The 27955-nt window shown below is 48.4% G+C and overlaps 2 protein-coding genes across 3 annotated transcripts; both read left to right on the top strand.

Annotated features, from left to right (window-relative positions):
* The first annotated feature begins 71 nt into the window (after positions 1–71).
* Positions 72–18691, top strand: PGM1 (phosphoglucomutase 1). Of its 2 annotated transcripts, none has more exons than XM_048944455.1 (11): positions 72–381; positions 10139–10301; positions 10676–10822; positions 11532–11657; positions 11891–12081; positions 12313–12467; positions 12999–13114; positions 15829–15964; positions 17334–17517; positions 17808–17942; positions 18456–18691. In XM_048944455.1, the coding sequence occupies exons 1-11, from the start codon at positions 136–138 to the stop codon at positions 18543–18545; spliced, it is 1689 nt and encodes a 562-aa protein (XP_048800412.1). In that variant the 5' UTR covers positions 72–135; the 3' UTR covers positions 18546–18691. The 2 variants fall into 2 exon arrangements, with proteins under 2 accessions (XP_048800412.1, XP_048800411.1); XM_048944454.1 differs by lacking the exon at positions 72–381 and adding an exon at positions 7236–7963.
* LOC125693053 (uncharacterized) lies at positions 18667–26789 on the top strand. The gene is made up of 4 exons (XM_048944456.1): positions 18667–19817; positions 21836–21895; positions 23853–24027; positions 25513–26789. Exons 1-4 carry the CDS (start codon positions 19526–19528, stop codon positions 25622–25624), a joined length of 639 nt encoding a protein of 212 aa, XP_048800413.1. The 5' UTR covers positions 18667–19525; the 3' UTR covers positions 25625–26789.
* The last annotated feature ends 1166 nt before the right edge of the window (positions 26790–27955 follow it).

The raw sequence follows: 27955 nt of genomic DNA, 5'->3' as shown, positions 1-27955 counted from the left end.
CAGCCCGAGCCCCGCTGCGCCTTTAAGGGGCGGGCGGCGCGGAGCCGCGCGGGGCGGGGAGCGAACGGGGCCGGCTCCCCCGGCTCCCCCCGCGCCCGCCGCCGCCGCGCCCGGAACTCGCATCCCGGGCCGGCCATGGTGCACATCGAGACGGTGAAAACCAAGGCGTACGCCGACCAGAAACCCGGCACCAGCGGGCTGCGCAAACGCGTCACCGTTTTTCAAAACAATGCCCACTACGCCGAGAACTTCATCCAGAGCATCCTGGCCACCGTGCCGCCGGGAGAGCGGCAAGAGGCCACGCTGGTGGTGGGGGGCGACGGCCGCTTCTACATGAAGGACGCCATTCAGATCATCGTCCGCATCGCCGCCGCCAACGGGGTACGCGGGGCCGGGGCGGCTCTCGGCGTGGCCTCGGGCCCGCGGGGCAGGAAATGCGGTGACAGCGTTACCTGCGGCTTCGTGAGCCTTCGGAACGCGCGGGCAGACGGTCTCGGGCCGGGGGGAATGGCTTCCGACTGAAGGAGGTCAGGTGTGGGGAGGAAGTTCTCCGCTCAGAGGGCAGCTCTGCTTCCAGAACTGTGGGTGCCCCGTACCTGGAGGTGCCTGAGGCCGTGGGTGGGCCCTGGGCAGCCAGAGCTGGTGGGGGCTTTAAGTTCCCCTCTAATCCAACCATTCTGTGATCTAGGAGAACAGAGCTTGGAGAGGCTTTGACTCAGTGCTGGTTACTGTGCAGTTACTGTGGGCCAGAGCTGTGTTTTGTACCCAGCAGCATACACTGCTGGTGAGTTGTGCTGGGTGGGCAGTGGGGTGCCTCCCTGTGCTGCTGAGAGCACAGCTGCGTGGGTTTACCTGTGTCACAGCACTTGGTCAGCCTGGGGCTAGCCCAGCAGGGACAGCTGGGCTGGAGCTGGGTTGGAGAGTGAGGCCTTTCCTTCCCCTTGGCCTTCTGCAAGTGGAGAATGCCATCCTCTCCTGGGCCACCTGGCTCCTGCTTGTCAGCAGCAGGATTGCCTCCTTGCAGGGCTAGGAGAAGATGCTGAGTGGTTAGGGTCAGGCATTAGGATGGAACCTAACAATTACCTGCTTCAATTTCCCAGCAATAATCAGATCTGTAGTTATTAGGCTGAAGGGGAACACGACAAAGTGTGAGATCGCTACTTCCTTATGGCACAAAGAAGCACATAACTGCCTTCTTGGACCACATAGAAGTTTGCTTTCAGTGATGCATGGTGACTGGTCAGCATTAGGTGTCTGTCCCATGTCCCTGAGCACCAGCTTTGCCGGGTGCACCTGTGAGTGATGGATGCTACAGGCTTTCCTGTTGGGAAAGGCACAGCCACAGTTCTATTTATTTATTCTAAGGAGAGTTGGAGCTGAAACATGCAGCCTGACAGCACCTTGGATGCCCGTGAATAAGCTGACTGGGAGGTCTGTTCACTGGGACAAAGCCTTGGTTTGTTTAGGCTCTCACCCTGGTGGGCTGTGGCAGCCTTCCAGGCAGTTCTGCACTCTGTACCTCAGTTCCAGCAGCAAGCAAGGGGCTGAAGGTGCACCGGGCTGGAACTGAGTGCTAATTGCTCATGGCCCTCCTCTCGCATCGTGCTGGTGCTCACGTATGTGCAGCATCGCAGCACTGAGCTCTGCAGAGCAGGTCCTGGGTCTGCTGGCTGGTGGGCATTTGCTTTGCAGTGTTTCTACCCAACTGGTTCAGGGTGCTAGGAGAGAATTGCCTCTAAAGTGAGAAAAACCTTCTGGAAAGGCAAGAAAGGAAACAGGAAGCAGAGAGAGAAAAGAGTGAATGAATATTTGGGTTAAGAGCCAAGATGCTGGTGTATGGAGTGAGAAATATTACTTGACAAGCTTTTCATTCTGAATCATTAATTTATAAAGCAAGCAAGTAGCTGTGGCCATGGGACAGGATGCTAGGCTTTTTCAAGCAAAACTTGATAGGATGAGAAGCGATGGCCTCACATTGTGCCACAGGAGAGTCAGATTGGATGTTAGGAGAAAACTCTTATCCAAGAGCACTCAGCACTGCACAGCTGCCCAGGGCTGGGGGTCACCATCTCTGAGGGTGTTCAGAGCCATGGGGATGTGGCACTGAGGGACGTGGGCAGTGGGGGTGGAGTGGGATCAGGTTGGTGACATTACAGTTTTTCCTACTTTACAGAGCTTTTCCAACTGTATTGATTCTCTGCTTCTCTATTAGCCAACTCCTGATGCAGGTTCTTTCTGCCCTTGTGGCAAAACAGAAAGAGTGGTAAGGACTGTTTAATAAGTTTACAGTAGATGTAGATGTAAATGTAAATTAGCAACCAGGAGGAGGTACCATGACGTGCTCTCCAAAATGCAGAGCCTAAAGAAGCTCGATACAGTTGCTGGCTGAGTTGAATTGCATGGGCCTTAGTAAAACACAAGTGTGGCATTGCCAAACTTAAGAATGCCAGAACTGCCAGAGATGAGGTGGATGGAGAGTTTCTTTATTAAATGCAAAATGCCCATTTTTAATAAGTTTCTATATATTTGCTGTCCTGTTTTGGAATAACTGGGGGATGCTTGCTTGCTTCCTGGTTTCTCTCTAATTAGGAATGCTGGTTCCCTGATAGCTACTGCAGTGCAGTTGAGTACAAGCCTACGCATATCCTGTTTCAACAGAATAAATGTGAGGTAACTGGTGGTCAGCCACCCTTCCAAGAGAAAGGTGAGCTATTCTGTGTAAGAAACCCCAAGTTCTCAGGAATCTGCTGCCACCTGTGTGCAGTGTGCTTTCTTGCACAGCAGTAGCTCATCCTTCTTTCTGGGCTTGGGGGTTCTCCTGGTGCCAGCAGCCAGGTCTCAGTGCAAGGCTCAGGCATCTCGTGGTGAGAAATAGTGAGGCATGTCGAGAAAATGCCACAGGTCGCTGTGCTGCACTGCTTTGTCTGCAGAAAGTAAAGAAATATGGAGATAAATCTGGGCTTACTGCCCTTTCTGACAGCTGCTCTGCCTGTTTCTGATCACCAAGGTGTGTTGTATGGGGATGCTTCTGCTTCTCTCAGCAGCCAACCCACAACTTGTGCCAAAGCAAGCGCTGGACAGCACTATTTCTGGTCCTACGGGAGAAAGAGGTGATGGCATCAGTGCTTAAAGTGGCTTTAAGATGCGGTGTGGTGGAGTGGTCCTTCAGGTGCCACAGGGGAAACCTGAGAACCACAGTTCATGGTTGTTAGTTTCACAAAGTAAAGAGTAAGGATGCTGAAGAGAGTTCTAGTTTTGTTTCCATCTGGAACAGTTACCATTCACCGAAATGCTGGTGTTGGAATAGCATCAACTCAGTTTGCACTTCTGTGGTTAAGAAGTGTTTATCCTATTTATAAGGTTGTGTTTATAAAAGCAAACTAACATAGGCAGTGTTGTTTTTGCCATTCTCAGTTGGCATCCAGCGTAGCCTCCTGCTTTGTTTTGGTCTGTTGTGCCAGGTTTCCTTTGTGTTATTCCCATTTAGTAAGCCTGACTTCTTAATTACATGAATAAAGCTTAAAACCTCTTTTTGTCATCACCTGCCAGGGTAGAACTGTGGCTGTGCTATAGCTTTAAGTCAAAAGTGTGCACGAGTTACAGAACTGAGGTTGTAAATCTCTATCACATCACATACCCAGCAGCAGGGTGGTTCACTAATGTTATCACCTGCTACTTAACAAGTTTATTGTGCCCTCGTTCCTTTGCAAAAGTGAGATTTCAAAGTGCTGAGAATTGCTTGAAGGTGTTTTGAATGCTGGGCAGTGCTTTGCATGCTGAACTCTAACCTGGATTTGTTTCACTCCTGCAGGATAAACAGTGCTATACTAGAAATACTGCTCACTACCCTGCAAAGTTTGGTTTCCTGACTTGGCTGCTGTTAAGCTTTCTCCCCAACTCAGTTATGTCAGGGGAACCAAGCTCTTTATTTGCTTAATTTGGTAGCTCTGCTTCATTTCCTTTGTGTTCTTCTGCCACAGTTCCCTTTCTGTCGCTGCAGCCCCCATCTTGCTCTCACTTGTTTCTCCTACCTGGATTTTAAGTTGAAGGCTGTCAAGGCAGTGACGACGCTGTCTGAGCTCAGTGCCTTTTTGGAATGACTCCAGAAATTCCAGCTGAAGGGAAGAATTAGGGTGCTTTGAGTTAATCTTTGCAAATCCTGCAGACAGAGAGTTGAAATCCATACTAACAGGGGCTTAACAGTAATCTCCTGCAACTGTGGCCATAAGCAGACACCTTGGCTGTGGCTGTGCTGGTAAGGATCCTACAGAGCCTGATGCCTTTGTCCTGGTAAAGCTTGGGGTAGGGAGCTGAACTTAAGGGGCACTACCTCTGTGTCTTATGGCTGTGCTCCACCAGGAACAAGAGATATATTCCATGGGTTTGTGTTCTTTCCTCATGCTTCTCTCTGAACCAATCAGTGGAGTGATTAACACTTCAAATGATGAACTGAAATATGTCACAGAAATAAAAAGAATTGTCCTAAGAAGGAGAAAAGCTAAAGGGGCAAAAGGAATCAAAATGTGGATGCTATCTGTACATTTACAGCCATAGTTCGAGCTGCTGACATATGAAGCATCAGCTCTGCAGAACTGAGGATGAGAATAGGTCACAAAACTGTTGGCTGTGTCCTGCAATTGTCCAGAAAAGCAAACACCATTCTGACATTTTCGGATAGTGTTGCTGTAAGTGAAACCCAGGAAAAGAAGTCTTGCAGGAACGTGGTGCCTGCTGTGGGGTACTGCCCTATCCTATCCCACGGATGGGAAGCGTGCTGTTGTTTGCAGCAGGGGAAGGGCAGCTGGTTGCCACAGGCAGGTGTGGGCATGCTGCAGGGAGCTGACCTTTGGATGGAAGGTTTCTCAATCGTGATTGTTGCTACGTGCTCCTATTGTGGCAAAGGGGATCAGCCCCTATCTGCGTGGCAAACCTGGAGCCTTCTGTGGAGTCCAGAGTAGCCCTGCAGGTGATAACTCTATCTCTAGCTCTGCAGAGCTCCTTACTCACATATCTGCTTTTTGCCACCCACCTGGCTGCTCTCCTGGTCCTCATTGGGGTGCAGTGTAATTATGGAGCAATGCAGGAAGGGGGCAGGAAGGAGTTAGGGAAATGTCTTTTCTGTTCTAAAGGAAAGCCGTGAAATAACTGCAAAATATCCTTTTTGGCTTTTGCGCTGTGTGTGTGTCCCCTCCTCCCCCTCTTTTTCTTTCTTGATGTCATGTACAAGATTGAGTGGGATGAGAGAAGGTGGTGTCACAGCTCATATGGGGACAGGAGATGGGGCAGCAACACCAAGTCCAGGAGTTGCATGCTCTGATGTTTTGTTGAAATTCAGGTTCTCTCAAAATAGTCTTGTTTGTCTTTTTATCATTAACCAAAGTCAATAGTTCATAGCTTTGACTCTGCTTTTGCGTGCCAAAAGTGAATGGGAACCTATGTGAGCAGATGGCTCTGCTCTGGCAGGTTGGCTGTTTGGAGGGGAAACATGGAATTGGAGACTTATAAAGTGTGACCACAAGGGAAAGCTAAGGAAATTGGGAAATTGGGATTATTTCCTGTAGAAGAGAGAGGATACTGTGAGCCTCTGTGTTAAAGGATTATTGTGATGTGCAAGAAAGTGTCAGAAGGAGGATTATGATTGGTTTGTTCTCTGACAGCTCAGGAGGGCTTAAGCTGCGTGGAGAGAGAGGTAGGACAGACTGCAGGAAGAAGCTTCTGACTGCTCTGGCGCCACACCTGGACACAGAGATTTCAAGAACAAGCTGCAGGGGCTTTCTGAAGGGTGCCTAGGGGATGTGTGATCCCACACCAGCTTTGGGGAGGGTTCAGAGGACCTGCTGAATTCCTTTCCATCCTGTAAGTGATTGAGGGTGTCCGAGCAAAGGCTCCCAGGTGATGAATCGAATGAGCCTTTCCCTCCCCAGGGCTGAGGTCTGCCTCTTGAGTCTTTTACCCTTCTGGGTCTCCTGGTAAGCATGCAGACACCGGCCTAACAGTCCTGGCTGACCCATTGCTGGTGTTGTAGTTTGTCCCAAGCAGTGACGTAGGTGTTGCAGGAAAACCCTGGGATTGGGTGAGTGCTCCAAAGGCAAGCTCCACAGATAGGCCACTTCTGTCCCTGTGCTTTGCATGTACTGCCTCACAGCTGGATTCTGTGTTTTGTTTGAAGTAATGCATTTCTTTTTGTGTATCTTAGCATGGCAAGTGACTTATCACCTTGCTCCCTATGCTGAGTTTGGTTCCTCTGCTCCACAAGTGCAAACTTCATTAGCTCCTCATCCAGCTAATGTGTGGGTATCCGCTCGTGGAGGAGGAGGTGTGCCTGGCATTTTGTGGCACAAAGAGTTTGGCTGGGGGAAAGTGCTCACAGGCTTTTCCCTGCCAGGAGGGCTCGTTCTGGGAGCTGGGCTTTGTTTTCTGCACCACTAGAGGGAAACCTCAGCCTTTGCATGGAAATGGAGGCGCTGCAGCTGCAGGATGCTGGAACAGCACGAAGACATACGGGTAATACACACATGGATGGTTGCTGGCTGCATGGCACAGGCAGTCTTGCTGTTGGAATAAAGTAAAGATTGTCGTAAGAAAATCTGTCAGTGTTTGGAGCCAAACAGTCAGGAAACAGTTCTGTGGGAGCCCCCACAAAGCGTCACAGTTCAGCTGTGTACACAACTCCTTTTCTCCTCCCCTCCTTAAGTATGGAACAAAATGAGTCATTAGGAAGTGTAGGGTCCTTCGTTATCCAGAAATATCTGTGAATTCTGCCAGCAGCTTGGACAGAGGACTCTAAGTGTCATTAAAAGGGAAACCACGGTTTCAATCCAGCATTTGAGGCTGAGGGAGGTGATGCCTCAATAGCTGCTTGAATTTGGATCTCTGGTGGGTGCAAGCTTTTCCAAAATTAATTACTTTGTCGTAAGCTGTGTTCTAATTTGAAAGCCTGGGTTTTTTTTCTAATAACTTTTGTCATGCACAGTGCCCAGGGTAGGACTCGTGCTGGTATTCAGTTGAAAGCATCGCTTTAGCAGTGTTCTGGCTGCTAATGGATTTCTCTTAGTTAAGCAGAGGCTGGTTGTGCACTGCAGACGATGTCCCGTTATTTGGGGGTAGCTGGCGCCGGAGCTGTCAGGATGTCAGAGTGGGACTCGTGTAAGCAAAGTGTGGGTAACAGATCCGTTGCCTTCCATTTTAAGAGTGACCTTTAGCTTGCTGGAGGCTGCAAAATGCTGCCGTGCCCGCGGGAGGCTTTTCCTCCAGGGCCACGCAGATCTGCTGGGCTGGCAAAAACGCTGTGCAGCGCATCGGTGTGCGTGAGCCGGTGCTGAGCTGCGGACGGAGGGCAGGCGGACGGACGGCGCCGGCGGTGATAGCACAGAATGGTGAAGGGCCGTGCCTGGAGGGAGCACAAGGTGGAGAAGGAGGCAGAAATCACCTTTTGCTGAGTGCTGGGAGAGCAGCGTGGGGTCGTGTGTTCTTCGTGACATTGATCCTCCACGGCAAGTGCAGAGAAACATCTTCAGTTACAGGAGCCGTGTTCAGCTCAACGTTCAAGGAGCTATTTTTGGGTGCTCAGCAACTCTGCTGAGCTTCTGTCCAGTAGGTGTGCCATTGCTGGTGTCAAGACTGATACATTTTAAAAAAAATTATTCTTTTTCTTCTGTATTTAATCGTAGTTTACTTCTTAAATGCATTTATTTGAAGAAAGAACATGGAAGCTGGTCCTCTGCCTCTGCTGACTGTGCCAACAGCTCCTTACAATGATCAGAAACCAGGAACCAGCGGATTACGGAAGAAGACCTATTATTTTGAATCCAAAATGAACTATTTGCAGAACTTTATCCAGAGTATATTTTTCTCCATAGACCTCAGAGATCGACAAGGATCTTCTATGGTAGTTGGAGGTGATGGAAGGTACCTTAATAAGGCTGCAGTGGAACTGATAGTCCAAATGGCTGCTGCCAACGGGGTTGGTAAATGCTAGATGACTAAATTCCTATGGTTGTATAGCTGATAAATGCAGAAAACCAAAACAAAGTAGTCAGTGGGAGATTGAATTTTCCCATAGATTTTACTCAATTGCTAACAGAAAACATTTCAATGGAAAATCATACTGAAATGACTGTTAATTACTGTTAAAAGAAAGCTAGCACTGGGTGGAAACCTGTACAGTGATTTCTGGTTGTGTGGGAAGCCGGTGAGCCAGGGCTGTTTGCAGCAGAGCATGGCTCAAGCACCGCAGTGCTCTTGGGCACTGGGGCTGTATCTGTGTTTCCTGTTGCTTTTGAAGAAGAAAAGGCTTTGCTGTCTGTTCTGTGTTTCCTAATGCAGAGCAAAACTTTACACTGAGAGATCTGGCTTATGGGAATGTGTTTGACAGGAAAGCTTATCCGATCACAACAGGGTGATTTGTAATAAGCAATTGAATAAGAAGAGAGAGAGATATATTTTTCTAAATCAAAATGTATTCCAGCTGGAAAAGAAAAATCCTCTGGCATTGCAAATTAATGTGTTCCTCTTAAGTCAGTGTATGGGCTGAGTCAAAGAGCTGGAAGACGTGCACAAAGCAAGAGCCAGGCCTGCTGCCTGGGCTTCTCCACACCAGGGCAGGTTTCCTGTTGGTGAAGATGAGATTAAGCTGATCTGCATCAGTTGAGACTTCTCTGTTGTGTTTCTTTCCAGCATTGTGTCCTGTGCCTGGCTGAAAACAAGTTTTGCTGTTGAGTTTGGTATCTTTTGTTAGTTATTTTTAAGTAGTCTGGCTAAAGCGTGTGACTTTGTTAATCAGTTCTGTGCTAATCTTGCTCTGTAGAGTAGGAGGGATGAGTCTGAGGATGTGTTCCACTATAAAAAGCCACAAGGGAGGGCATGCATGTCGTAGTTTGGATGTGCAGAAGTGTCTGTCAGCATGTGGCAGAGACAGGTGCTGTCACCTCTGCAGATGTGGGATCAGCAGGATTTCTGAGCAGCACTGAGTGCGCTCCCTGTGCCAAGTGTGGAAAGCACGGTTTTGGGGGTGAAGAACATCAGGAGCATCAGTCTGTGTCATTGGGGTGCGGAGGGGACCCGTGGGAGGCCCTTGCTGCTGAAACAAAGCATGAAGCAAAGAGAAAGCCAAACCCACGTAGATCAGGCTGCTGCAAATTCGACGTATGGCACAATGCATCCTGTGATCTAGGTAGTTGGCGCTGTAAAGGCAGCAGTACCCTGACCAGCTGGTAGAAGGGCTCTCATGCCTCACACTGGGTTTCTAAGCTGCTGTTTCAGGTCTGTGCCCATGGCTTGCTGGAGACTGGGCGTCTCAGCTTCCTACTTGCCTGGCAGCTGTGGGGCTTAGCGCCCAGCAGTGCCACAGCCAGGAATGGCAGCCATCCCACAGAGCCAGCTTAGCACCGCATGGGGGATTCAGGCTGGGCAGGCTGGCTTTTGTCTTCTGGTTCCTCTTGCCTTTGAATGAAATTCCTCCTCTTTTCTCAGCTGTATTCACAGTCTAATCTCCTTGGCTGATGGAGAGTGGTCTGGTGTATTTTTAAATCTCTATCACCTCATTTGGGGGCTATGGTGAGGGGCATGTTCTCCTAGAAAAACATTTATCTTCAGTTTTACTACGTGGACCCCAGCAACTGAATCTTGATTACCTTGTGCTGCTTAGCACGTTGCTCTGGATTTAATCTCAGTGATATTACCAAATTTATGGGAGGGAGGTGCGTTACCCGCTGAGAGTAAGAGAATCTGCATGTGGTCCCATGGGAGCAGTGATGATGATCGACTTTTGTTTTGCTTTGGCTTCTCTCAGTCCCATTGTGTCTTTTGAAAGCAGTGTTCGAGACCACAGGCAAAGGTTTTTTTTTGTTTCGTTTAGATGCCTCTGGAAAGCTCTGCTCTTCAGTGCAGGATGCCATTTCCAGTGCTCATAAATGAGAATGCTAAAAAGGCATGACAGAGCAGGGTCAGATGCTGATCTTCTAGTTACATAGCAGAGAGCTTGCAGCCTCTCAGGTTCAAAATGTTTGCTTCAGGACCTCTGCCATCCAGGTGCCCCTGACGAGGCCCTGCTTCACCTGTTGGTGTTGGGGTGTTTGGTGCTTTGGCTGTATTCAGAATTTGAGTCTCAAAGTAGTTTGTTTTGCCCTTTGATTTTCAGATTGGCCGTTTGGTCATCGGGCAGCACGGCATTCTCTCCACCCCAGCAGTGTCCTGCATCATCAGGAAAATCAAAGCCATCGGTGGCATCATTCTGACAGCAAGCCACAATCCTGGTGGGCCCAATGGAGATTTTGGGATTAAATTCAATACGGCCAATGGAGGTAAAGTTGCTTAGTTGATTCTTGTTTGCTTAGTTTCTGCTTGACTTGCCTTGTGTTGGCAACAAAGAACCCAATTTAATTGTTTTAACATCACAGAAATTCAGTGAGTGGCCTGAGCAGTGGGTTTCCCTGAACATGGAATTGGTGTGGTTAAAGGTGGCAGGGACCTCTAGCTCCATCTGGTCCAACCCCTGCTCCAGCAGTGACACCTAGAGCAGCTTGCTTGAGACCACATCCACAGTGATCAGTCTGCTCACTGATATTCTCTCCCAGCAAGGCATTCCGAGCCCCAGGCCTGCTGATCTGCCTCTGCATTGCTCTTTCCTCACGCTCTGTTTCTTTAACTTCTTCCCCTCGCCCATTATATCTTGTAGGTCCTGCTCCAGAAGGAATCACAGACAAAATTTTCCAAATTAGCAAAAAAATTGAAGAGTATGCAATCTGCCCGGATCTCAAGGTGGACCTGGGTACCATTGGAAAACAGCAGTTTGATTTGGAGAACAAATTTAAACCCTTTACAGGTAAATGACTGCTCTTCCCCTTCAGAAGTTTCCTTTCAGGTGAAGCTGGCATGGGCCTCCGTAGGACAGGGACGCTTGGTGCTTTGAAGGGCATGTGGTCTTGACCTTCCCTTCTCATCTATTGGATAATCCAAGCAAGAATATCTGTCCTGGTCATCATGGATATATTTATTTTATTTTTTGCCTTCATCTCACCTTGTCTAGATATTTTAATTGTATTGTTTCCGTTCACTCGTCCCATTAGTTGCAAAGGTGCAAATTTTAAGGCTGTCAGGTGCACAATTCATGCTGACGTTGGTGGAGAATGGAAGTCTGTTTTTATATGCATTTTTGTTCCCTCTAATCCCACTCTACACATAACTGGAGTGGAATGGAAACTTCTCAAAGGGTATCTGGGCAGCTGAGGCTGTGTCTGGGGGCTGTGACTAGCAGAGAACTGGGGAAGATGTTTGTCTTCAGGATTTTGTTGGTCTGTTTGGTCTGTAATCCCATTAGCAGTGGCAGCCCATAACCAAATGTTTCTTAATACAGGAATATTATCATCATCTTTGTGAAATGATTCTATGGGATGTTTAAAGGCTCTGTGCTGAGCCCTGGCCCTTTGCACTGAGGACTGTCAGCACAGTGGCTCGCGTACTGAAATTGCTTTTCTGCATAGAGTTCAGATTGTCAGAGTTAGTTTCTCTCTGTTTTTTTGTTTTTTTCCCAGTGGAAATTGTGGATTCTGTAGAAGCTTATGCAAGTATGCTGAGGAACATCTTTGACTTCAATGCGTTAAAGGAACTGCTTTCGGGGAAAAACCACCTCAAGATTCGCATTGATGCAATGCATGGAGGTATGGGTGGGCTTGGCTCTGCTGGTCTGTAGGGTTCTGCCTCCTACTTCCCAGAGAAGGCTTTTCCTCACTTTTTTGTTACTGATGTTTGAGAGCAATAAGTCCTGCTGTGCTGCTGGATTGCTGTGAATCAGACATGCACTTTGTCTTCTTGTCATTCTGATAACTCAGTGTACTTGAGGTGTCCTTTACCCTGTGCTTGATTCCTTCCTTCCCACATTTTCCTATGGCAGTTGTGGGCCCTTATGTGAAGAAGATCCTGTGTGAGGAGCTGGGAGCACCAGCAAACTCTGCTGTGAACTGCACCCCGCTGGAGGACTTCGGTGGCCACCATCCCGACCCCAACCTGACCTACGCTGCTGATCTGGTCCAGACCATGAAGACAGGAGAGTACGACTTTGGAGCTGCCTTTGATGGAGATGGGGTAAATGGGCTGCTCTGTGTTCATCTTTTTGCCACTGATGGAGAAGGGAGGATGTTGGCTGAGGAGGATGGATGTGAAGGCTTTTTTCTCCTCTCCCTTCTTAGCTGCACATGGATGAGAACCACTCGATGCAGATCACAACTGTTGGCAGTAGTTGACTAACGTGTAAATAGCGAAGTCCAAACTGTATTTAAATGGCTCTAAAGGTTATGTTTCTCTTGCCTTCGTCAGGACCGCAACATGATTCTTGGCAAGCACGGCTTCTTTGTGAACCCCTCTGACTCCGTTGCTGTCATCGCTGCCAACATTCTCAGTATCCCTTACTTCCAGCAGACCGGGGTCCGTGGCTTTGCCCGCAGCATGCCCACCAGCGGGGCTCTCGACAGGTAGCACCTACCTCTGCACAGTGCCCTCACAAGGCAGCAGCTGTCCTTTTTCTGTGTCTGACACGTGTCCATAGTGGGGAGAGTTCTGGGGTCACTGAAACGTAACGCATTAAATTCGGTTTGAGGGCATGGCAGAGCTGGGTTCTGCTCTTGGCTCTCTTTTGTCTGTATGGATGCGGTCCGCCCCCTCTCCCCTCCCCACTTTGTGTTTTTTAAATTTTAATTTTAATCTGATAATCTATTTGTGAAATGCTTTGACATCTACAACTGCAAATCAATTTAGAAGAGCTGTATATACATATATATATTTATCTTTAGTTGTTCTTCTTCCCAACAACCTCCCAGAAGGTAACACCAGGATAAAACGCTGCACTGCTGTACAAAGAGCAACTCTTAATAAAGCAGAGACACGATCTGCTTTTAGTGTTACCCCTCAGGAGATGTGTGGTAACTGCTGGGGCTCTTGCTGCAGTGTTTCACATGGGTGCACTAAGCCCAGCTGTGTGTGACGTAGCCTTCTTGCCTTCTAAGGGTGGCCCACGCGACAAAGATTGCTTTGTATGAGACTCCTACTGGCTGGAAGTTCTTTGGAAACTTGATGGATGCAAACAAACTGTCTCTGTGTGGAGAGGAAAGTTTTGGTACTGGTAAGTGGGTGTTCCTGATCTCACTAACGGAGGCACTAGTCCTCTTCGTAGTTCTTTACTGTGCTGGCCTACTTGGGGTTTATCTTTCACGTGAGGTTAATACTTCTAAAATCATTTAACAAAAAAGCTTACAAGCATCCCTAGTGAAAGCATACACAGCGCTCAGAGTTCTGTCAGGCAAAAGAATCCCTGGTGAAAGCATACACAGTGCTCAGAGTTCTGTCAGGTAAAAGCTCGTTCTCTTTCCAGAATGCATAAGGAGATATGCAGGAAGTCTAAGGGCCTCTTTACTAGCCCGGTCATTGAGTCTATGGGGATTAAGTGCAACGTTAAATGTATTTTTCAACTCTTGGTGGCCAGGAAAACCTTCTAAATGTTTTCATTTCTGGTAAGAAATATGGTTTGGAGCATGCAGTTTTATTAGGGGAGGTTTCAGGTCACTATTAAATCTCCGAGCTTAATAGGGCCCTCATTTTCCTGTTCTAAAAACAAGGTATGATTTATAAAGTTTAAATTAACACTTGCCTTTGAACAGTCGGAGCGAGTTATTGGGTTACTGAGAAACAAAGCGAGCATCTTTAGGAATTTACCAGAGGTGCAGCGTGATGCATGGCTGCTATTGGTGCAGGCTCTGCACCGTGCCTGCAACGTGCGGTGCTGTGTGGCTGCTAGGCTGCAGCCTGGTTGCCTCGTGGCGTCTGCCCACCGTGCCACTGTTCTGGGCTTTGTCTGGCCTGGGTTGTCCTTAAGATCTTGTTCTTCCATTGTGTGTAGTGCTCAGGGGCAGCCAGAGGTGCAGGGCTTGGGGAGATCATATTTTAGCCTGCTTTAAGGTGTTTCATGGAGCAGGAGTGGCTGCAAATACCAGACATGAAGTGCTTTGTGGATCTCTGTCACAAAGTGTTACCACCTGAGCTTTTTGGTAGCTGAGGACATGGCACTGCAGACTAGCTGAAAGCTGGTTGCCGTGAGGCTGAAGAAGTCACTGGGGCAGAACTTTTGCAGGCAGATGCTATTCTAATAAACAGAACTAGGCCTCAGTCTGGAAGGAAAGGGGAGTTTTGGATAACTTTGGTATCTCTGTAAAGATAACTTGAGGGTAATTGTGAGCATAGGAGGATTCTGGAGTTTAGCCCTGAATGATTTCAGCATGCGTTAAGTTTATGTCGCGGCCTTTAGCTGATGAGAGTGGCTCAGCATTTAGAAAATACAAACAACAGCAGCAAATGATTCATGGAGCTGCTGATAGGAGCTGGGCTCTAACGAGCAACTCTCTGAAATTGCTTCCATCTTCTGTCGCATGTGCAGTGAGCTCATGGTTTCCCTCCAGCCTATGATAGGTAGGTGACTACATTGCCAATAAAAGTGACTGAAACCACTTGCAGTGGGGCTGAGAGGGAGGCTCGATGTTTTGGCTGTGCTGCATCACGCCAGGGCTGCACGCTGGGGTCGTTGTTGGGGGAACACTGGGCAAGGGCCGGGGCAGCCTGTGCTGGGCTCCCTGCAATGCAGAGGGCGTTTGTCTGTCTGGCAGAGGCCCTTTAAAGAATGAAATGGGGTGAGGGAGGTTGTTCGATAGCAATTTAATGAGGAGTTGTTTGGAGTCTGACAGTGTGAGTGCTGAATGGGAGCAAGGTGAAGGAGCAGCCAAAGAGACCCAGTAAAAATTGAAACAAACTGCGACCCGGCGGGACCAGGGTCCAGCAGCAATTAGAGTAATGCGACGTGACAGAATTCCTGCTTGTTTTCTGGGGTGTTTTATTCCAGCAATAAGTTGATACATCACATGGGACTTCTGTTTATTTAGCATTCCTCTCCATCACCTCTGTGCAGCTCTCAGCTGTGCAGGGCTGTGAGGATAATTTACCACCGCATCCACAATGTGGGGTTTGTGTCTCGCACCTCGTGGCCCCAGCTGATTTTCTGGGGGGTGAAATGGTGGCTCTGGCCAACTCCCCCCATTGGCAGGTGTGCCCTGGCTCCTTGGGGTTTTGGTAATACTAGCCTGCATGTTTTCCAGAGCCCAAAGGATAAAACCCAGAAGCTGTGCATTGAGCCTAGCACTGAGCTAACCAGTCAGGAAGATGGAGGCTGGGTTGGGTCTGCTCTGGCTGCTGTTGGATCCCACATTTAACTCTGGTATTTGAGGCTGGGATGAATCGATCTCCTTGTGTGAATGAAGTCCTCGTGCTGCTGCCCCTGTGGCTGCTGTGCTCCCCAGCACCCTGCAGTCTTGGAGCCGTTAGGGTTTGGCTTCCTCAGCGAGGGCTGGCATTTCTCTTGGTGCTCAGCCACCGCCTGCACCATCAGGGTGTACTGATTTGGCACAGTGTGTGACAGCTGCTCAGAGAGGCTGATGGTAGCTCTTGAGCTGCTCCTTTGCATTTGCTTATTTATTTATTTATTTAGTTAGTTAGTTCCATGACCTTTTTAGTGCACATTCCCCATTGCTTCCTTGGGAACAGAATGAAGGATCTGTGAGCAATGAGTATGTTTTAAAGGGAACTGAGTGTTTTATTTGGGCTATAGCTGAAAGCAGATGATATCTTGAACTGCTTTAACAACACACGAGCATCCTGCTTGTGAAATGCTTTCCATTTGTGGGGCTGTACTACTGCCAGCTTGGTGGAAGAGCGGAGGTGAAGCAGAGCTGTGCACAGGCTCTGGTCTGGCAGGAGGACAACATAACGTGTCTGTGCTGTGGTTCTCTGCAGGCTCCGACCACATCCGTGAGAAGGATGGGCTCTGGGCAGTCCTGGCCTGGCTGTCCATCCTGGCTGCCCGCAAGCAGAGCGTGGAGGACATCATGAAGGATCACTGGCATAAGTATGGCAGGAACTTCTTCACCAGGTGAGGAAGTGCTCCAGGCACCTCGTCCTTCCCTCTGCCCTGTGGCCAACCAAGGATGAGCCCTTAGGAAGGAGCTCAACAACCTGAGCACCAGCCTTGCTACCACAGCAGTTTCTGCCTTGTTGCACATGCTTTTTTCTGAGGTGTTGCAGTGTTTGAAGCTCCCTGGCTAGTTTGTGCAGCTTCTGTGAGTCCAATAAAGCTGTGGGTATTCATCTTAACCTTTCATGATGTCCAGGTTAGAATTTGTTGCTCTGAATACAGTCTATTCATTATCAAACTTGGCGAAGGTTGTGCAATTCTTCTTACATCTATCTGATAGTAGGGTTTTTTTTAATTATTGATTTAATGGAGATCTTTCCTTGAATTTAGGGTTAGGGTAAGAATTTTTCCTACTTTAGAACAGTATGCTTCTTTAGTTTACGTCTTACAAATTATTTTGTAATATCTTGAGCGATGACTTCGCCTCACTGAATGGGCACCCAGCTCCTAGGCAATTATTTACCTGGTTGAATTTCTGTCCAGTTCCAAAATACTCTTATTTTAACTACTATAGACACAGGAGATGAAAAAGGAGAACTGACCTGCACATGAGCAGAAGAGGGGATGCTATCTGGAGTGAGAGTATTAGGGTAGAAATCTTTCACTTTGGAAGACCTACATGAAATTTCTGTCTTCAATTGCTGAATGTAAGAACTTTTTTTTTTTTTCCATACCACAAAGCCAGCATACATCTAAGGCATTTAAAGCTGTGGAAGAAGTGCCAAAATCTAGTATAAAAAGATAGTCTGCAAGCACCAGAGAGATGTCTGCTTAGAAAGCTAGGTGGAGGGGGAGGCAGCTAGCAAGCCTGTGCATGCTGTGTCTGGCTAGCTGGGCAAATAAAAGCAGTGCAAATCACACTGGCAATCAGAGTGGAGTCTCGGGTCCTGATCTGTGCACACATTGGAGCTGCTGCACTTTCTGCTTCTCTTACTTACATTAGCTAGATCAAAGCTGGCACTGGGTGTTATCATGTGCTGGGATCACACCTTTGCTTTGCTGTGGGGACACACTGAGGTGCTCAGGCAGATCTGTTATCACGAGGAGCCTGTTGAGATCCTATCAGAATAAATGCTTTGCAGTCAGTGTTGTTGGAGTCTGGCCCTGCGTCTGTCTCAATTTTAGATGTATCTGAGGTAGGTTGCTGTGTATCCCACAGATTTGTGTTGTGCTCATACACTGCTGCATGTACCCTCTCCTTTCTTCTGGTCCTTGTCTCCGGTATGAGTAGAAAACATGGGGCTGATCACAGCGTTGTTAAACAAGGACATTGCAGAACACTGCTGCTAATTACACACCTTCCTAATCTTTGTTTCTGCTGTTGTAGATACGACTATGAGGAGGTGGATGCAGACGCAGCTGGTAAAATGATGAAGGATTTGGAGGCTGTGATGTTTGACCGCTCCTTTGTGGGGAAGCAGTTATCAGCTGGTGACAAAGTCTACACGGTTGAGAAAGCTGATAACTTTGAGTACCACGATCCCGTGGATGGAAGCGTCTCCAGAAACCAGGTGGGCACAGTGCTGCCTGGGGTGGCTGTGGCCTCTGAGAGATGAGTGCTGAATATGGGGCATCTTTGTTCACTGCATCTGGCCCTTTCTCTGAAGTCAAGGAGTGCATCTGACCCTTGGAAAAGGTTTTTCTCCCCTGCTTTGGCCAGCGGGATCTTGGCCTTTGTGAAGGGATGGGGAGGGGATGCTAGGAGAGGGAAGGCTGCTGGGAGCAGGGCCAGGCTGTACCCAGACCGTGCCTGGGTACCCGAGGGGCACGTGGCTGAGCAGCTCTGCTCCTCTCTCCCCAGGGCTTGCGGCTCATCTTCTCCGATGGCTCTCGCATCATCTTCCGGCTGAGCGGCACTGGCAGCGCTGGAGCAACCGTGCGGCTCTACATCGACAGCTATGAGAAGGATGCTAAGAAGATCCACCAAGACCCACAGGTAGGTGTTAAATCTGAGGCATGGCACCACTGGTTCGCAGCCTTACTGAAAAGCATGGATCTTTGCTTAGTACTGCTTTGCTTAGAGCTGTGCGCTGGGTGTTTTGGAAGGAAGGGCTTTGATATCTTCAATCCCAGTGTAAATAGCTTTTAAAAAAGCTCTGTGTGGAACAAGCATTACTTATTCAGAATCTCTCACAGCTGCTTTTGCAGTCATGCATTAGTTTTCCTGTTTACGTTACATCTGCGGCTGATTCCAGGTGTGGAAGGACGCTTTCCAACCTGAACTGACCTTCTGGGCAAAACGTTGCTTCACTAGGGATAGGACGAGCTCATTTCTGTGCATCACCTAATACTGAAAGAATCCTCGTTTTCTATCCCCAGCAAATAGAACTCTTTGTGCACAGCTTGCTGTTTTTGTCAAAGACATAAAGAATGTGGGAGGTGGAGGCGATGCACGCAGGCTGCGCGTGGTGCTCTGCCCCGGTCCTGAGCCATCTCTCCCCTCTTGCAGGTCATGCTGGCTCCTCTTATTTCTATTGCACTGAAACTCTCACAGCTTCATGAAAGAACCGGCCGCACCGGTCCCACTGTTATAACATAAAGGCTCATCCTGGCACCAAGGGAAAGAAGCCAGCCCGTCGCCTCTTTTATTGTCGGGTCTGTCGCTATAAAAGGAATATTAATTTTATCTGTGTATTTAAGAACACTGCCCGCTACAGATAGACAATAAAAACCAGCTCCTGTCAACACTTTGTGTGCACACTGCTGTGCTGCTTTTCTGCGTCACACAGCACTGCTGGCACGTCGGTATGGTGCTCGTTAGCTCAGCCTGTTGGGTTAGCATATGTACTTCTTTTTCCTTTGCTTAAACAAAAGGCTCTAGAAATAACAAAGAACCCAACTCCCTGAATTACTGATGAATGTATTCCCTCTCTTGGACACTTTCCTGGAAAAGAAGCGCACTTTACCCTTGTTAATATGTTGTCTTTAAAATTTGATGTCTCTCAGTAAGCAATGGACACGCATTAATACTGAGTATTTTTCACTCGCGTGGATTTTTTCCCTTTCAAAACAAATTATGTACATTGCTCTCTATTTGCCTTGCTATCTGTATAAGAAAAAAACCACAACACAACCTCCTCAAGAAATAAGCAGTAACAGTCATTGCAGGATATTAAAGTGGTATGAGCTACAATTACTGTTCAGCATTCTTTTATTTTCTTGCACCGTGATCTTTTGAAGACCAAAGGACAGTTTTGATGAGGTTGTTTGGTAGAATGGCAAGATCCTTGGAATGATCACAGTTGCGTGCATTGATGTGCTAAGTCTTTTTCAAGGGCATGGAGGAGGTGACTTTGGAAACAGCTGTAGCTGCTGAGTGTCAGTGCAGCTCCCTGCCCTCGTGCTGGGGCTGTCCTCTCCATGCTGAGCTGGGTCCTGCTCCCATCCTGGCCTGCTGCCATCGTGCTGGGGAGAATTGAGGTGTGCTTGTGTTGCCCTCAGCCACCAACGTAATGCCCTCCAGCACAGGGCATTGAGCAGGTAAACCCAGCTCAATCTCCCCTTTCTTTAGGCTGTTAAATGGTGTTGATAGAATTAGTTGCATCGGTGGGAGTGATGTTAGGGGGTTTTCCCTCTTTTGCTTTGTGTGCCTTTGTCACCCAAGCCCTGGCTGGACTGCACGGTGCAGGGAACGCTGCCCACACAGCTGAAATTCAGGCTGGGTCCCTGGGCAGGCCTGAGGGAATGGCTCTGTTTTCCAGGAATGTGAAGCATCCCACCTTTGCCCTCTGCGCAAATGCTGCCAGCAAAACTTCTGAAGTTGATGCAGATGTGCTGACAAAAAGCTCTTTATCTCGTCTTCTGTACAGAGGTGAGGTGTCTCTTCTGACAAACAGACCTTCTGCTAAATCCATGCTGGCAGCTTTGCTGGCAGAGCTGTTTTCATGGAATCACAGACTGGTTTGGGTTGGAAGGGACCTTAAAGCCCACCCAGTTCCAACCTCTGCCATGGGGCCAAGAGGCTTGCCCAGGGCCCCATCCAGCCTGGCCTCCACGGATGGGGGAGCCATCTGTTTTGAGTCAGGACAAGTTAAAACCTAAGCCTCCCCAGCCTTGCTGCTGCTCATGGTGTGCCTGAGCCCTGCTGCTGGAGCTCTGGTCCTCAGCAGCTGTGTGCTGGTGGGAATGCCTGTCACTTAATGAAGCACAAGGAAAGAAATGCTGTGGCTTTTGCATTCAGAGAAGAAAAGGAAAAAACACTGGATCGGACCTGATTTGTGTGTGAAAGGGAAGTTCAGTGTGGTCCAGCCCACGCTCATTGCTTGTACCCTCATGCACAGAAAGGTGTCAGAGGGGGGCCTGTGCAATCCAGGCTGAGTCCAAGGTGTGAGCATGGTGCTGTTTGGGACTTTGATTCCCCTCTGTCAGAAAGATGCCTGGCTGGGTCTGGAGAGGAAATGCCTTTTGTTTGGCAGTCACTGCCTTGAGCCTTCTCTGGGTGGCACTGGCCACATGTAACCCCCTGGAGTGCCTCCTGGGTCACTTCAGGCCAGCCCCTGCCAGGATGGCAGAGGAGCACAGGTGACACAGAACTGAAACCTGCTGTGTTTCACTCTGCTGTCACATCTCTGTTCCGTTGCCTTCCCCTAGTAGAGCGCACATGGGGCTTGTCTGCCCCTTTTTCTGTTCAAGCAAATTGCTGCTGGGAAATCTCCTTTTGAGCTATTTTCTAACATGTGTACTGGCAAATACTGATTTCACTCTTGTGATAGATGTCTTTCTTCCCTGAGAGCTGGGCTGTGTAAAAATGTCCCATGTCTGCAGCTGCCCTGTACTCTTCCCTTTTAATCTGCAGTGGAGGTTTGTCATTGTGTGAATGAAGCACTGGGTCTTTAATGAAGGATGCTGCTTCCACTCCACGTCAGGAATCATTAGTGCAGGCACTGCTGGGACTTGTTGCTAAAGGAATGGGTTTGCCAGTGCCCAAATTAATCCAGGAATTGCCTGGCTTCTGAGCACTCAAAGCCTAAATCTACTTGACAGCTTCTGGAGGGACAAATATGGTGTGGAAATATTTGATCTCTCAGCCAGCTAGTAACTTGAAAACAATGTAAATCAGTGATTATAAAATGCTCTGAGAGACAAAAGGAGAATTTACATTTGCGTCGTAGAGCTTCAGTCCAGCGTGACTCTCAAAACAAGCTGCAGTTGCAGATAATGCATTTGTACTTTGTGTGGACATCTTCACCTCTCAGAGCCCATTGGAAGCCGGGTCACGTCCTCCTGGTGGCACAGACTGGGGTGACCTGGTGCTGTGTGCACTGCTGACACAGAGAGGCCGGTGTGCCATTTGGGGGGAGCAGTGGAGCAGTATTATCTGTGGCATGTGTGCTCCTCCCGACACAGCCACGTTCTGGGCAAGTGAATGAAAGCCCATTCCTTGGGGCTTCGGCAGTGTGTAACATCTCCAGGGCCAGGCACAAAGCTTCCTGTGCTCTCACAGCTTTGCTCCTTCCCCTAAAGCAGAGCACGTTGCCCCCCTGGCTCGCTGAGCAGCACGCAGCTCTCAGCCCAAGTGCCAGCAAGCTCACTGTGAGCACACAGCAAACGAAGGCCAATTGCTAGGATAACTCACTTAGCTCCAAGGGAGACCCTCACCTGAAGCTACCAGGTTTTGTTATTCATCATTTTCTCTGGAAGTTCACTTTTGCCCTGGGGCTGCATTACGGTGCATTGCTTCCAAGGCTGCGGCTGCCTGCAGCAGCAGAGCAGTGTGCTCAGCCCATGCTGCTCTCACTGGGCAATGGAGGTGTTTGCAGAGCCTCAGCCCCTCCGAGCTTCTGAGTATTTGCATGAAAAATTACCACTGCTCTCTTTGCTTCTCTTCAGGCTCAAGCTGTAGGCTGCTGTCCCAGAGGAGCCCAATCAGATCCAGATGTCTCACCAGTTGTATGTGTTTTTTAATCTTTATCCCAACTTCACATAAGGCAGTATCTGATTTCTACATGTAGTCTCCACCGCACAGAAACGAAAATACATCTCAAGCAAAAAGCAAGACATTCAAGGAGTGGAAGTCCTCCCAGGAGTGGAAAGAAGCACCAGATCTCAGGTTTCTTGTCTCAGCCTTGGAGCCAGAAGCTGGGTGCAGCGGTGGCAGCGTCACTCTGGCACTTGGGATGATGGTTTGTTCTGCTGGGATTGGTGAATGGCGAACCCACCACCTCTCTGGGCACCTTGTGCCAGTGCCTCGCTGCCCCTGTAACAAAAAAAATTGGATCTGGGAGGATTGGGGCCAGCAAACCTGAGCTGGGGCTGGGGAGGAGCAGGGCCGTGTGGGTGAGGAGGAGGAAGGTAAGTTAACAGCAAGGCTAAGGAGCTGGTGCTGCGTGGAGGTGAGGGGCACAGGATGATGTGTGGACACCAGAAGGAGTTCAAGTTTCAGAGCAATGATTGGTGGCGCAGGGTGACAGCCAGATGTGCTGTGTGTTGGTGTGCAGCTCCCTGCAAAGGGCTCCTTGAGTCACTCCTGTGAACCTCCTGCGCCTACAGCGGAAAGAAAAGTCAGAAACGATGCTTTTTGGAGGGGATGAATGGGCAAAGAGAGGCAGTGCTGTGTCGCAGTGAAGCTGCAGAGCTCTGTACCATTCCACTCTGTGTTTGTGCACTGCTCCTTGGAGAATGGGAAAGCTGGAGGGGAGCGGAGGAGTTTAGGAAGTTCACAAGCAGAGCGTTTGTGTTGTTTCTGGCATGGAATTACCGGCTGTGGGCGTCCCTTCGTGGTGCCATCCACCTCCCACAGCCACAACCCACCCCACTGCTCCCATTAAGGGTGGCTCAGTCGGTTCCCGGCACAGCAAGGCTTGGGCTGTGGGTTGGGCCACAAGCAAGGTGCAGCCGGAGCCAGAACGAAGCTGATCAGTGTGGGATGGAGTGCTGGAGGCAGCTGCTGCTGAAATGAGGCACAGTGCTCTGCCTGCTGCTCGGGGCCACGTGGGATCCCCACAGAGAGCCGCTGTCCTCAGCTTTGTGCACAGATGTGAGCAGTCACTGGTGTCCCCTCCCTGGGCAGAACACGCTGCTGACGTCTGGTTGTGGCTGTGCTAATGCTGTGCGTTAGTCCTGAAAGAGAAAGGGGAAAGAGAGAGAAGGGTTTTGTGTCTTCTCCTGACTATGCAAAACCGAATGAAACAGGAGACAGAGGCTACAAATCCACCCTGTCCCAGTGCAGCCCAAAGATAAAAGCGTTAAAATGCTCTGTAATTAGAGCCAGCCTCAAAGAAGACTTTCTATGACGGCAGTAGGTCAGATGCTCAGCTCTTACACCCTATGGCACAGAATGAAAGAATGCAATTTTTCAGCGGTGCTGGGGTTCTCATGTGGCTCAGCAGCAGCTCAGAGGTATTTTTCCTTTTGTAAGAAATAGGAACTGATTGTGAGATTCCGACTGCTTGGGTGGCACAGGAATTATATATATATTTAAATGATGGTCTTTTCTGGTTCCTATACCTTTCAACATAAGCACTGCCTTTTACAAAGAAACAAGGCAAAGTGAAAGCATCAGTTATATGCAGCATAGGCTCAAGCAGTTGATTAGTACGTGTTACTCTGAAAGTTACATCAGAGTTTGTAAGGTTGCTAAATGGCCCCCCAGGCCCTGCTGGGCTTAGCCAGGAGCACACGAGCTCCTACCAGACTGCAGAGGCGAGTGTTCCCTGTGCAGGTCAGCGCTCAGCTTTGAGCATCCTGCTGATTAAACTTGCTTTCATGGAGACAGGCTCTGGGTTATATGGAGAGTAGAAAAGTCACAGTGCTTAGCTTAAGGGCTGATTTCTAATCTGGGATGACAGCATTCAGCCTGTGCTATAACCACCTATTCAAACTTATTTTTGACATTCTGCTTTTTCAGTGTTCAAACTGAAAACTCAGTTACCAGCGATCCCCAAACGCTTCCTGAAATCAAGAGCTGAACTCCTGAATGGGCAGCACGTGGCTGTCACCTCCTGCACCTCGCTGCTCAGAGCTCTGCAGCCTGATCTCCTGAAGCCCTGGGCAGCCACCCCACCTCTCTGCGCCTCTTCTAGGTGACACTGGGGCTGTGGCACTGAGGGATGTGGTCAGCGGGCATGGAGCAGGTGGGGTGTGGATTGGGGAGCTTACAGGAGCACAACACTGCTGGGCATCACTGGTGTTGTTTGCAGCTTTAAAAACATGGTTTCAAGACTTGAATTCAGGGATGAGGCAGAAAGAAACGTGGCAGAACACAGACAGAGCCGCCTGGGTTGATGTTTGGGGAATGTCACAGTGCATGAGGGAGTTAGGGTAGGGGTTAGACTTATTAGGCTTTGCGTTTGGGTTAGAGTGAGCTCGGCCTTGGGTTTGAGTTAGGGTTGGGTTCATAACTTGCTCTGTTGGTAGTAATGTGATGCCAGACACGAGCTGCCAGCTTTTAGCTGTGTGTGTGATATTAAAGTCTGCGTGTAACGAGAGCCCTGAGGACAGCCCCAAACTGTGCTCTGCTCCTGCCCAACTGTGGGTGCAGGGAACACGCTGCTGGTTCTGGGATGTAGAGCGGGGGAGCCCAGAGCTGCAGGGCATGCACAATTTGGCAGGCTGGCTTGTGCAATCAGGGCAGTGCTCTTAAAGCAAAGTTGTCTGTAATTTCAAGATAAACTTTCTGTTTTCTGTGCTTGTTACTTCGAGTGGAAGAAGCTTACTGTAAATTGAAGCAGTTTACTGTTTACTGTATTGCAAAGCAATACGTGGGCAGGGCTGTTGATTAGTGCCCAGCTCCCAGCAACAGGTGGGACAGCAGAGCTTCTGGCACCACCTCAAGCATTCACTGCTGAAAACATTTAGGTCAGCACTGGCAATGTAGGATTTTGTTCTTCTGCTTTCACAAACAAATGAAAAAAAAAAAAAGAAACAAGAAGAGATGGAATGGATCCATGCAAATTAAAAAGCAGCAGAAACGGAACTGGGCATTCACAGTTTCAAGTACTGGTAAGCTCTCTATCATAGAGGGAATCAAAGGCAATTTTTAAGCAGCTATTGTGTGTTCTGCTTTGAACTGATTGTTGTTAATGTCTCATTAAAAGCAGCTGAGCTGCATTATTCAATTTTCCATACTGGCCTGGAAGCCCACAGAGTGGCTGACTGCTCTGATGGGTGGCTGTTAAACTCCTTCTGTGGCAGAAAGAAGGAACAGAATAAATAATAGGCAACTGATTTTTTCTGCCTTGGCCAGGTGAGCCAATGCTGAAGAGCACATAACCCCAGGGTATTGCATAGGAGTTGCTTTTCTGATGCAGGGAGGTGCTGGAGATTCCTCCCACCGTGCACTGATTCCTGCACAGTGGTGCACTGTGATTTTGTAGCTCAGTGTCACTGGATCTTTTGTCCACCTTAACTTCTAGACTTTCTTTCCATCTGTCTTTTTTTCCCTCCTTTGTATCCAACTTCTTCTTTTTTTCCTTCTCCTTCAGTTTCCCAACGTTCCATCATCTCCATGCATAATATTTTTTCCCTTCTCGTTTTTCCCTTCTGGGTTTTTCTCTTTTGTGGTACAGGAGCACAGACTTCCAGATCAGTATCTCCCTTCACCATCTGCACCTTTCCATTTGCCTGTGTTTTCAGCATCAACTGAAATTCCCTTTGTATGGCTCCAGCTCGTGTGATTGAGGAGTTGCTGTATGATCAGGTAAGCTTGCAGACAACAGCTGGTTTTATAACATCCTCCATAGTGCCCACAGAAACAGAGCCCAGCAGCAGCTCCCACCAGGAGTTTGGGCCATACAACCCGAGCTGTGTGGGTTTGTCCTGTTAAAAGATGTTGTAATACGTATGGATAACTTGAAGCAAAGAATACCTTCCATAGCAACTGCAGTGTTTGTAGCAGCAATAGCATATGGGAATGCCTCAGCGCTGCACTTCACTGATTGTCTGTACGGACATGCTGCAAGGAGCTGAAGTAATGAAGCACTGCCTGGAAAAAATATATGCAAAGCCAAATTGTTACAACTAGTGTAAGCAACTTCTAAATGAAAACCTCTGAGAATCAAAAGGAAAGAGCTTGTCAGGCACTGCTAGCCCAAGCAGCATGCGCTAAGCCACGTCTTGTCGGGTTGTATGGCAGCCCTGTGCCCTGCCAGTGTGCAGCATCCCCACAGCAGCAGCTCGGCACTCACCCCGCTCAGAACACAGACAAAAACTGCATGGGGACAGCCAGGCACTGCTGGGCAACCAGGAATGTTTAGTCCAGAAGGAGAAGCAAGGGGGTTTCTCTGTGCTATGTCCCAGCTCTCGTTCCCTGAGCTCCAGCACTCCTGCCTGCTGCAGAGCAGCGAGACCAACGCAAACCCCAGAGATCTTCTTAAAAGTTAATCTTGTTGTGGGATTAAATACTACAGAGCAGCATGTAAAAACATAAGAAACAAGTTTTCAAGAACAAGCTTTCTTTATTTTGACGCCCTTCATTTTTTTCCCATTAATAAAGTTTGGCATGATTTTAAATCCAGGTCACGAGAGACCTTGAGCGGTCACCAAAGGCAGTGGTGGGATGCTGAAACCAGAGAGGAGGTGACTGGCAGCGGTAGGAGACAGACAGGATGCTGGGGAGGAAGCACCTTTTGAGAGCATTTTCTCAGCAGTAAGAGATTTGCAAAGGGTGGGGATTGTGGTAGAGTTATCTGGAAAACATCTCTAATTCTTATACATATAAAGCCCCATGGATTTTTAGTTCTGTATAACACGTAGAAACTAATACAAATATAAAGCATGTTTTAATGGACGTCTTTTAGCATAAGTAATACCCAAGAAATATAACAAAACACAAAGTATTGAGTTACTTCCCAGAGTCCCATTGTTTTTATTCCACGTACAAAGAAACGAATGAGCCCTGAAGCAGTTTGAGAGGTAAAGGTCAAATATTGGGTACGTATTCAGCATTTTCAAACTAAGAAACTGTGGAGCTCTGCAGTCCCTTGTACACAAAGAGCTTGTCAGCACGAGTTGCTGAGAGTGCTGGGAGATCGGTGCTGGCAGCCCGGAGGAGACGAGCAGGAAGGGTTTGAGCTGAAAAGCACAAAGAAGAAAAGAGTTAATCGTGGTCTATAAAACCAATGTTTCTTGTATTTGCTCCTTTGGCATCGCAGTGCCACTCCAGAACAGGGGCCAACTGTTAACAGAGGCAAAGCCAACTTCATCCTTTGCAGGCTGACGAATGGTCATGTAAGTTACCAAATAACCCAAGACCTCAGGATTAAACTTCTCCAATTGTTTTCACATGATGCAACTTTAAATCTCTCTTTTGAACAGTATTAAATTTCCTTTCATTCCCATAAACTTCAGAAAAAGTTGACTGCTCTCACATTTCAGACTGTGACCCAGCTAACTTGCACTTTTCCCCTCTGCTAGTCTGGAGAACTGAATAATGAAATTCAGACAACGGTGACCAAATGTTGCTCCATGGAACTTTCCTTTTACAAAACAGATGAATGCTCCTGGGCTCCAAAACACTGCAGGGAACAAAACTTTCAAACCTTTATGGAAATAAAATAGTAAGCCTATGCAGTGACTTCATCTCCTTTATCAGATCAGAGACGTTTTCGCTGGAATCGAAACGGATTAGAAAAAACCCTCTAAGTAGAGGAAAAGAATTAAAATATCCCACTGAAGCCATTACTGAAATGCTGCTTTATTGCAGAAAACACACCCACGTGAGTGAACGCTGAGTTTCACAGAGGAGAAGAACTGCCACATCATCATCGTTCACAGAATTCACGTTGCAGATAGCAGGGTGCTGCGGTCAGTCAGGAAAATAAGTATTTCAGTGTTTGTGATCAAAGGAAAAGATAAGGCCGTGTGCTGTGCGTTCTGATCCTGACAGAGGGCTGTAGAAAATGACCACGGATATGTGGCTATGTGAGGGCTGGGATTTCTCTCTGGAGGTGCTCTCGGATCTCCTGGAAACCCGAGCAAGTTTGTCCATCCAGCACCTCGCCAGATGAGGCC

This window comes from Lagopus muta, chromosome 5 (genome assembly GCF_023343835.1).
Source record: "Lagopus muta isolate bLagMut1 chromosome 5, bLagMut1 primary, whole genome shotgun sequence".
Classification (NCBI taxonomy): domain Eukaryota; kingdom Metazoa; phylum Chordata; class Aves; order Galliformes; family Phasianidae; genus Lagopus; species Lagopus muta.
Note: the sequence above shows the minus strand (reverse complement) of the source record. Positions and strands in the feature narration are given on the sequence as shown.